General features: G+C 40.8%; 1 protein-coding gene across 1 annotated transcript in view; it reads right to left on the minus strand.

Annotated features, from left to right (window-relative positions):
- grm5b (glutamate receptor, metabotropic 5b) overlaps positions 1-11938 on the minus strand; it is a 21703-nt gene extending 9765 nt beyond the window's left edge. The window contains exons 1-3 of the mRNA XM_063016539.1: positions 11233-11938; positions 6111-6360; positions 294-529 (exon numbers count right to left, since the gene is read on the minus strand). Of these exons, the coding sequence (XP_062872609.1) occupies positions 294-529; positions 6111-6360; positions 11233-11938 (1192 nt within the window). The remainder of the gene's footprint in view (positions 1-293; positions 530-6110; positions 6361-11232) is intronic.
- Positions 11939-12149: the final 211 nt, after the last annotated feature.

Here is a 12149-nt window from a genome sequence, read left to right on the forward strand (position 1 = left end):
TAATTATCAGGTTACTCTTATCATAGTTTCTTATACGTAAGATTCAGTATGATGCAGCTTAACACAAAATAAATCTCACATCTCACCGAACTGCTGTCGGTGATTTTATAGGAACAAAAACAAAAAACAGGATAAAATAAAAACAAAATAAAAACAGAGCTGCAGCCTGGAGTGAGACTCAAGAACAGAAAAAAACAGGAAACAAATAAATAAACGTGTGCTTAATAAAACGTGTTAGAACTTCATGTCTTTATTGTTTATTGAGGTGAGATGTGATGTTTGTTTGCACTTACTGCTGCAGGTTCGGTTGTATTTGGGGTTCTCCTGAGCGTGACCCTTCAGTCTGCACTGGAACCGATGCTGCCAGAACTCGGGGAACCACGGGTTACGCTGGTTATTGTCCGGACGTAATTTTAAATAATAATCGTCAAACCACTTGACGTCTGCAGATCGCAGCTTTATGGTGATTCCACCGGCAGCCTCACGCGTGTAACCGTCTGTCACATCGTACCGGTCGGCCCAGCCGTCACTGAGGAACATAAAGAGACGAAAGAGACGTTAAGATCAGAGACACCAGAGTCGTTCTTATGTAGCATCATAAAGCTTTCAACGTGGAAAAGTGGTGAATTAAGGGTGAGTTCCTGACTACGTTCCTGATGATGCTAGCAAACATGAACCAGTTCTAGGGTTCAGTTCCACCTAGTGCCCAACGTTTCTTGGTGATGTTTGACCCACTGTGACCCTGACCAGGATGAAGTGATTAGTGGAAACGAACTGAACAAAAAACAAACAAACAATATTTTAGTCACACTGCTAACCCTTACTCTCACATATCCACCCCACACATAGAGGGTCCACGGCACCGGGTTCTAATCTCCGTCTGCAGGGGATGATGTCAGAACATGCTGCGCTGTGATTGGCTGAAACTGTATTCATGACTTTGGTGTTTATGTGGGAACCCAAGTAATATAAGAGTGAACGAACAAAATCAGCGGGGAGTAACAGAGTAAGTGTAAGAACGTGGGGCGAAACAGATGGATAAAAACTAGAAAATTAGGGTGCAGGGTGTCAGACTGAGAGGAACGAAGAAAAAAACAATAAAAACTTGAGTACGAGGGAGCAGAACAGAACAGATTTCAGCTAAACTAACAGATCTGGGTGAAACAGTCGGGGCCCAAATGACAGTTTATTCACCAAAACTGAAAATGTGTTTAATGTTTAAATGTAGAACAAAAATGAAGAAACACAAAATAATAAAGTGAAATGACTTCAAATATCTCTTAAATCTGGACAGATTTACTGTTTGAAAAGATTTTTAAACATAAAATGTCGCTGCATAAGTTTAGAGATCAAACACGAGTCCCCGGTACCCACACTGGTTTGTGGCTCCCACTGTACCAGCTGCACCACCATGCCAGCACCTTTATGTTATTGATTCTATTAAAAATCTGTCTGTCTGAAATGTATTCTCCCTCGTGTGTCTCTCTCTCTCTCTGTCTCAACCAAGATCATTAATCACCACTCTGTCATGTTCTTCTGGGAAACCTTTAATCACCTTTAGCTGAATGTAACACACACACACACACACACACACACCAGTGTCAAAATGACCTCTAAATTCTGCCTGTTGTTAATGAACTAAACCTTTTAAGCTATAAACTCTTCCTCAGAAATCTTTGTTTCCGTGGAGACAGGGAAGATGGATCGTCATGGCGATGGATCTGTCACTGTTTGATTTTTTCTGAGAGACTGATTGTGTAAATATGAACCATTGACTGACTGTGAGGAACTATTTATAGACTCCAGTACTGACCTGTCTGTCTGTCTGTGTGTGTATCGTTCCTTCTCTGTAAGTCTATCAGTCTGTCTGAGTGTGTGTGTGTGTGTGAAGATCTGTCTGCTGTCCTCACATGTACACACTTATACTGTAGGTGTGTAAAATCAGATCGACGCCTCGTCTGTCACACGACTGTGGTCGCCCTGTCACCATGGCAACACTGACAGACTGCAGTGTGCATCTCCGCACACCTATACACACTAACAAACAAACACACACACACACACACACACACACACACACACACACTCTGAATTATTGGTCATGAGTCAAAACCAGAATGAATGATGATTTGTATCTCATTCACCGAGTTAATGTGTGGGCGAACCGCAGTTATCTATGGACTTCAAAAAGCTGTTTGTGCGTGTGATGTGTGTGTGATGTGTGTGATGTGTGAGTGTGAGTGTAAAAGTTTTCAAGTGAGAACATCTGCACCTTCCACCCCTCCCAACACCCCACACACTAATAATCAGTTCTGTTTCCTGCAGCTGAATTTCTGTATCACACACCAACACAAGCAAATAAAGCCAACACTGATCCTGTCACACCCCACACACACACACACACAGTTTCTACACCTACTGTACAATATTCACTATAAAACACCGACAGATAAATGAGAAATAAATTAAACAACCTGATTAAATGATTAAATGAGTGAACGTTTATAACGAGTCCGGAATCTTCTGTTCAGGTGGAACTGCATGATGAGCAATTGACTTTTTTTTTAGATCTACAAATCTGTTATAAATCTACAAAGTCAAAGTCAAAAGCAAAATTAGAAGCTTCCTGTTGGGATCAGAAGTGGGTGATTGAGGTGAGAAGAACCACGATGGTAAGATTCCCTCACAGCCGTTCATTAACACTGAAAACGACTGAACAGCAGAGAAACATCTGTACGGTCCTGACATTAAACAGTGTCAAAAATTTCATTACTCAACTAATTTGTTAATTGAACATCACAAAGAGGAGAGTTATTGATTTACTTAATTAATTTGCCCTCCACACCTGTTCCACACAAGGGTTCTTATTATTTTATAGTGAAACAATCTCTAACCAGTAAACCCAGAGTAAAGCCAGATTCCATGAACGGTCAGGAAGGAATCAGATGCTTCACAAAAACATCAGATCAAAATGCTGGTGTTTAATTCTGTACTGTATGTAAATCCCGCTACAGCTTTCAGGTTCTGCTCATCATGGTTCAGCTTCCTGGTCCTGGCTTTCATTTCTACAAGTTTCAAAAGAATTCTGCCCTGTTACGAGCTTTCATTGAAATAAATTGTAATAGTTTGCACGTTGTACTGTAATATTTCTTCTCTCGTTCCCGGTTATGAAGGAGATGAAGATTTATTTATTGTTCCTGAATCTGTGAGACTGAAGTTACAGCGATATCTGAATGGAGTGTTTGATAGTTCTGACCTTTATGGGGAGGATTAACGTGTTTCAAACCTTTCAACAGATACGATCCGATATTTATGGTGAAGAGTTTGACATTTATTTAAAAGGCGGTGTGTATGTGTGTGTGTGTGTGTGGGGGGGGGGGGGGTCGGTGGTGTATATGTTCCAGACAGTGAGTGAAATAAACATGTAAAGAGTAAAAATGTTTTTATAGAAACTAAACAGACATTAACGAGTTTATCAAGTTAAATGAGGTGTGAAAAATAGAGTAAAGAATTATAGAAACTGAGCAAAGTGAGAACGAGACAATCGAGGTTCCTGCAGCAGAGACACAATAATAAAAAATCTGATCATCATGAGCGAGTGAACGATGAGACACACGGCAAAAACAATCAAAAATCCAAGTACATTATTTATCCCTAAAATACTAAAAAATCCAGTCACACACACACACACACACACACACACACACAGATGATAAGTACACTACTGACACTGTGTGTGTGTGTGTGTGAGTGTGTTTGTGAGTGTGTCCACTAAGTGTCAGTTGACAACATTCTTTTTAGAGAATTTGAAATAGGATTAAATACATCTCATACACACACACACACACAGATACACACTCACAATTTACACAGTTATCTTTCTATCAAAGCGTGTGACACACACACACACACACACTCTCTCTCTCTCTGATTTTCATTCTGCTGTGCAATACAGTGTTGTTGCCATGGTAACAGCCAGTAGGATGGGGATAGGCTCAGGATTCTCTCATCCTCAGAGAAGGAGATACAGTGCAACATAAATAGAACTATTATGGGATGGATTCTGGGGTAAATGTAACATTCAGTACATGTTTACACTTACTGCACCATATCAGACCTGCATCACCCACCCATCACAGAACCAACACTCACAGCACAACCCCAACCACACTGATACTGCAGATCTTCAGAAAACCCTCGTCAGTAAACACGGTTCATCTCTGCATGTACAAACACCATAAAACTCTACAACAACTCGTTCTCGTTTAAGAACACATGAGCTTTAACAGTCATTTAACAGGGAAGTCAATGCCAATCCACCTTCTGCACATGTGCTAAACTGGCCTGCCTACAGTCCAGAGCTGCCTCACACTGAATACCTACAGTGCACAGTATATTTAAAGTACAGTACTTACAGCTCAGTACGTACCGTACGTTCATTCATTCTCTCTCTCTCTCTCTCTCTCACACACACACACACACAAACACACTCACACATTCACACACACACTCACACATTCACACACACACACACTCACTCATTCACAGACACACACTCACTCATTCACACACACACACAGACTCACTCATTCACACACACACACACACACTCACTCATTCACACAAACACACACACAGACACTTACACACTCACTCACTTATTCACACAAACACACACACAGACACTTACACACTCACTCACTTATTCACACAAACACACACACAGACACTTACACACTCACTCACTCATTCACACACACACACACACACACACACACACACACACACACAGACTGTGGAATCATTGAACTGTTTCTGCCTCTTTGATTTTGATCATGTGGGTTCTCACAACTAGTATGCGGTTCTAAAATCTTTGATGTGGTTCTTAAATCTTTGATGTCGTAAGTGTGTTCCTCTATGCCAGCAGCGCTCAGTTTAGCCCAATGACGCAGTAAACCAGAAGACAGGGTGGTGATTTGGGAAAGGGGCGTATTAACTGTGGTCGCCCTGTCACCATGGTAAGCGAGAGTGATTTGTAAGGCATGTAAATAACATACACTGTGTGTGTGTGTAAATAAACTGTTGTCTGGAGTTTAAACTCATCCTTGGGATCTGGGATTGATCATGACCTCCGGTCGCTGTCTGTGAGGAGTTTTGTATATTCTCCCCATGTTCCTCTGGGTACTTTGAATTGATCTCACCTCCTAAAAGCTGATGATGAGCAGCTCTATACTGCACTGAGTGTGTGTTTGAGTGGGTGAATGGGTAAGTATATGATGCCAATCTGTGCAGGGACTGTTTCTGCATGGCCTGGACCCACTGCAACCCTGATCAGTGAAAATAAATGTTACCGAATCATAATTAATATATTAATAAAGGATTAAGGAAGACTTTATGATGATGTCAAAATGATGACCAAGAATCCTCAATGATGTCATAGTCCTGATGATGGTGATGTCACAATCCTGACTGTGATGATGATGACGACGATGATGGAGTAAAATGGCTATAATGCAGATAATAATGACAACAAAAAAGTCCATAATGATGTCACAATGCTGTTGGCAATGACTGAGGTGTTTATGACGATGTCACAGTGCTGATGATGACGATGATGTGATTACTGCCTGTTACTAAACGTATTTTGCTGAAATGAAGGTTTGTGTGTATGTAGGAGACAGTCCCAGAGTTGATGACAGTAATAAATGTGATAAATATTAGAAGGTTGTTAATAAAGTCACACTGTTGATGACGATGATGATTTAAAAATAAGAATAAAATGATGATGATGATGATGATGATGAAGATGTTCGTCTGTGAGTCCAAACTTCACTTCGTTTATCACACACTCCATCACTCTGACTCTTTCAGCCCCTCCGTCCTCGTTCACTTCAGTCCTCGTTAATTTAAATCTGATCACTGATCACTTTTATTAAAGTCTTTTATTCCTCCCCCCGGTTCCTTTTATTTATCACCTCGTCGCCCCTCAGACTTTAATTACTGCTTTTATTTCCTCATTTATTTCACTTTCTCCATTCATTCCTCTGTCTGTATCCCTCACGTTCACCAATAATCCTCTCATCAATCCCTCCATCTAAACTGGGACAGACCTGCCGACCAGCAGGAACTCCTCGGCCAGGTTCTGTCGTCTCATGGCCATCAGGATGCCGCGGACAGTCATGCCCTCACAGAAACACACCACCACTCGAGCTTTCGGGAGACGCATACGGAGTTTCACCAGCAGACGATCGAAGCTCTGCTCCCCCGCGTTACTCCAGATCTTATCAGAGTGGGCGATACAGATTCCCTCCTTCAGCGCCATCTCCTTAAACGCTGCCATCCCGCTTTCACCGTAGTTACCTAGAAAGAGACCAACCGAGAGAGCAAGACATTCAGCATCACTTTTATTATTATATGATTATTATTGTTCTTTATTTTTCTGCACACTTTTCTGTTTTTTATTCTCTATAATTCTCACTGTTTTCTTTCACTTGTTTCTGTTTGTTCGGTTCATGAAGCAGCGCTGAACTTTATTTCTCTCTTTATTAATCACGTAATCTTTATTTATCTTTTACTTCCTTTTTCTTTTTACTTAATAAAAATAAGAAAAAAACAAAGATACGTTTTCATGTGAATGTGTGTGTAGTGTGTGTGGTGTGTATAGTGTGTGTGTGTGTGTGTGTGTGTGGTGTGTGTAGTGTGTGTGTTGAAGGTGGGCACTGGTGTCTACAGAGGCGTGTAAAGTCCTGTAATTAGTCTCACAGTGAGAGAATCACTAACCACACACACACACACACACACACACACAAGCTTACACAGACTGGATGGAAAAAGCTAAATGACCAACTAGAATTGTTCCAACACACCTGCAGAGAGAGAGAGAGAGTGTGTGTGAGAGAGAAAGTGTGAAAGAGAGTGTGTGTGTGTGTGTGTGTGTGTGAGAGAGAGAGAGAGAGAATGGAGAGTTAAATACATCATTTTGTTCATTCTTTAAAGAGTGTTACAGACTGGTTCTATGTTAACATGCACGAGCAATTAATACCATAGTGTGTGTGTGTGTGTGTGTGTGTGCAATAACATTATATAACATCACTAATCCTGTATTCATCTGTATACAGTAGGTTCTAAACCAAAGTGCCTAGAAAAAAGTGAACACGACATTATTACAGTGATTATAAAGATGATAGAATTATATATATATATATATATATATATATATGTAAATTAATGCATTAAATAATGTAAGAAAACATTGAAGAAGAATGAACTTTAGAAGGCATGAAAATAAATGTAGAATTGCATTTTTAAATATAAAAACTCATTTTTAAACTAGGGTTAGGGTTAAGTTAAACATTGCAGAAGTACATTTTTTAACTCCAACACAAAGTCTATAAAAATTTATTAAAAAGTATCAAATCTGCATAAAACCACATTATAGATTTTTATTTTAAACATCAGGAGTTACATAATCACACAGAGAACATCATTAAATATTCAGTCCTACATCAGGACCCACAAACGCTGAATTCTCCACGTCCACGTCTCTCATTCTCTCCATATATATACATTCTGTTACCCAGAGTTCCAGTCGGCATGGCGACAGCCCTGGAATATTTAATTTACACTAGCACAAGTGCTCTCTGTTCAAGCATATAGCAACGACACACACACACTCACACACACACACATTATACACACACACTCACACACACACACACACACACACACACATTATACACACACACATTATACACACACACACACACACATTACACACACACACACACACACTCACACACATTATACACACACACATTATACACACACACATTATACACACATTATACACACACACACACATTACACACACTCACATACATTATACAAACACACATTATACACACACACACACACACACACATTACACACACTCACACACATTATACAAACACACATTATACACACACACAGACACACACACACACTCACACACATTATACACACATTATACACACACACATTACACACACTCAGACACATTATACACACACACACACACACACACATTATACACACACACAGACACACACACACTCACACACATTATACACACATTATACACACACACATTATACACACATTATACACACACACATTACACACACTCAGACACATTATACACACACACACACACACACACACACATTACACACACATTATACACACACACTCACACACACACATTACACACACACACACATTATACACACACACATTATACACACACACATTATACACACATTATACACACACACACACATTACACACACTCACACACATTATACAAACACACATTATACACACACACACACACACATTACACACACTCACACACATTATACAAACACACATTATACACACACACACACACACACACACACACATTATACACACATTATACACACACACATTATACACACATTATACACACACACACACACATTACACACACATTATACACACACACATTATACACACATTATACACACACACACACACATTACACACACTCAGACACATTATACACACACACATTATACACACACACACACATTACACACACACACATACACACATTATACACACACACTATACACACATTATACACACACACACACGCACAGGTGCAGAAGCCTCTCGAGCCTCTCCAGACTGACACCTCTCATCCCAGATTCTCACTCTGTCTCAGATCTGAAGGGATTTGCATGTTCTCCCTCTACAGAGCAGAATATCATTAAAGGATTGAAGAAATCTGGAGGAATTTGGGTGTGTAAAGGGTGACGGTGCGAGTCTGAGCTGAACCCCGGTGATCTCTGATCCCTCAGACGCCGCCGCATCAAGAACCTTCGTTCATCAACAGCTAATAGAACCACACGCTGCACACGTTACAGAGAGTATGGGTGTTGGAGCGACCTGCCTGCAGTCATGACCTGTCCCCGATAGAGGATGTGAGGAGAATTTTGAACCCCGAACAATGTGTGTGTGTGTGTGTGTGTGTGTGTGTGGTGGTGGTGGTGGTGGGGGGGGGGCGGGTTTCCACACAGTGCTAGATCATGCATTCAGAAACGTTTTAAAATTTTTTGACTCTTTTCATTCATGAAGTAGCAAAACTTTTCCATCCTGAGTGTTTAATTAATGTTGATTTTCACCTCATCATGAAAGTTTTAAAGCAGCTGATTTTTTATTTTGATGAAGTGTGTATGAAAGTGTATGAAAGTGTGTGTAAAAGTGTGTGTGAAAGTGTGTGTGTGAAAGTGTGTGTAAAAGTGTGTATGAAAGTGTGTATGAAAGTGTGTGTGAAAGTGTGTATAAGAGTGTGTAAAAGTGTGTGTGAAAGTGTGTATGAAAGTGTGTGTGAAAGTGTGTATGAAAGTGTGTGTGAAAGTGTGTATGAAAGTGTGTGTGAAAGTGTGTATGAAAGTGTGTATGAAAGTGTGTATGAAAGTGTGTGTGAAAGTGTGTATGAAAGTGTGTATGAAAGTGTGTATGAAAGTGTGTGTGAAAGTGTGTATGAAAGTGTGTATGAAAGTGTGTATGAAAGTGTGTATGAAAGTGTGTATGAAAGTGTGTGTGAAAGTGTGTATGAAAGTGTGTATGAAAGTGTGTATGAAAGTGTGTGTGAAAGTGTGTATGAAAGTGTGTATGAAAGTGTGTATGAAAGTGTGTGTGAAAGTGTGTATGAAAGTGTGTATGAAAGTGTGTGTGAAAGTGTGTATGAAAGTGTGTATGAAAGTGTGTATGAAAGTGTGTATGAAAGTGTGTGTGAAAGTGTGTATGAAAGTGTGTATGAAAGTGTGTATGAAAGTGTGTGTGAAAGTGTGTATGAAAGTGTGTGTGAAAGTGTGTATGAAAGTGTGTGTGAAAGTGTGTGTGAAAGTGTGTATGAAAGTGTGTATGAAAGTGTGTATGAAAGTGTGTATGAAAGTGTGTGTGAAAGTGTGTATGAAAGTGTGTATGAAAGTGTGTATGAAAGTGTGTGTGAAAGTGTGTGTGAAAGTGTGTGTGAAAGTGTGTGTGAAAGTGTGTATGAAAGTGTGTGTGAAAGTGTGTGTGAAAGTGTGTATGAAAGTGTGTATGAAAGTGTGTATGAAAGTGTGTATGAAAGTGTGTGTGAAAGTGTGTGTGAAAGTGTGTATGAAAGTGTGTATGAAAGTGTGTATGAAAGTGTGTGTGAAAGTGTGTGTGAAAGTGTGTATGAAAGTGTGTATGAAAGTGTGTATGAAAGTGTGTGTGAAAGTGTGTGTGAAAGTGTGTATGAAAGTGTGTATGAAAGTGTGTATGAAAGTGTGTGTGAAAGTGTGTATGAAAGTGTGTATGAAAGTGTGTATGAAAGTGTGTATGAAAGTGTGTGTGAAAGTGTGTATGAAAGTGTGTATGAAAGTGTGTATGAAAGTGTGTGTGAAAGTGTGTATGAAAGTGTGTGTGAAAGTGTGTGTGAAAGTGTGTGTGAAAGTGTGTATGAAAGTGTGTGTGAAAGTGTGTATGAAAGTGTATATGAAAGTGTGTATGAAAGTGTGTATGAAAGTGTGTGTGAAAGTGTGTATGAAAGTGTGTGTGAAAGTGTGTGTGAAAGTGTGTGTGAAAGTGTGTGTGAAAGTGTGTATGAAAGTGTGTGTGAAAGTGTGTATGAAAGTGTGTATGAAAGTGTGTGTGAAAGTGTGTGTGAAAGTGTGTGTGAAAGTGTGTATGAAAGTGTGTGTGAAAGTGTGTATGAAAGTGTGTGTGAAAGTGTGTATGAAAGTGTGTGTGAAAGTGTGTATGAAAGTGTGTGTGAAAGTGTGTATGAAAGTGTGTATGAAAGTGTGTGTGAAAGTGTGTGTGAAAGTGTGTATGAAAGTGTGTGTGAAAGTGTGTGTGAAAGTGTGTATGAAAGTGTGTGTGAAAGTGTGTATGAAAGTGTGTATGAAAGTGTGTGTGAAAGTGTGTGTGAAAGTGTGTGTGAAAGTGTGTGTGAAAGTGTGTATGAAAGTGTGTATGAAAGTGTGTATGAAAGTGTGTGTGAAAGTGTGTGTGAAAGTGTGTATGAAAGTGTGTGTGAAAGTGTGTATGAAAGTGTGTATGAAAGTGTGTGTGAAAGTGTGTGTGAAAGTGTGTATGAAAGTGTGTGTGAAAGTGTGTATGAAAGTGTGTGTGAAAGTGTGTATGAAAGTGTGTGTGATGTTGTCCACTCACCCTCGGTGTGGATGGTAGAGACGTAGCTCCAGTTGTAGCGTTTGACGATGTCCACCATGGCTCTGGCCTGCTGCGCGTCTGACGGTACGACCCTCATGAAGTATTTAAACAGAGACTTATCGCTCAGGTCCATGCTGGTGGCCGAGTACGCGATCTGAGGAATGTTGAACAACTGCAGCAGGTTCTGGACCTGAATGGCCACTGAACTTGAACCAGGTCCGATCAGACCTACGATCGGCTTTTTTCCTTTAGGCGGCAAACCTTCACCACACTTCACTCCAGCCCCGAGTCCAGAATCCTCAGAGATGGGATCAGTGGGAGCGGACGTGGGGTTTTCGATGGCGAGTAGAGAGTCCCGTATGAACTCGATGCTCTGCTCCAGCGCCACGGCCGAGTGCCAGCAGGAGTCGCGGATCTCACAGCCGAGCGTGACGTTGGGGAGGATATCGGGGTCGCCGTTGATCCGCTCCAGCGTGTGCATCATGGCCTCCACGCGCTGGATCCCGTACTGTTCACGCACCGCGCCGCATTTACGCTCGTGAGCGCGATCCGCCGCTGGCTGGTGGTGAACCGAGAACAGCGCGCCGATAATCAGGTCCCCGGGTACGTACGCCACCACACGCCGCTCACTCAGCTGACGGGAGGACGAGACGGAGAAGAAGAACAGCGAGATGGACTTCAACAGAAGAAGAAGAGCAGCTGCCATGTTTAAAGTTTTTGTGTCTCACATCAGAAACGTTGTATAATTTTAGCCGCAGCAGCTACGAGGACCCCGGTGACCCCGGACGTTTCAGGAACATGTTCAGAGGGAGAAGAAAAACGTTCTGAGGTCTTCAACATTCTCACGTTTATTCATGCACAAAGCCACAGCTGCTAGTTAAAAGCAAAGATGATGATAATGATGATGATGATAAAAA

Source organism: Trichomycterus rosablanca, chromosome 20 (assembly GCF_030014385.1).
Source record: "Trichomycterus rosablanca isolate fTriRos1 chromosome 20, fTriRos1.hap1, whole genome shotgun sequence".
In the NCBI taxonomy this organism is placed as follows: domain Eukaryota; kingdom Metazoa; phylum Chordata; class Actinopteri; order Siluriformes; family Trichomycteridae; genus Trichomycterus; species Trichomycterus rosablanca.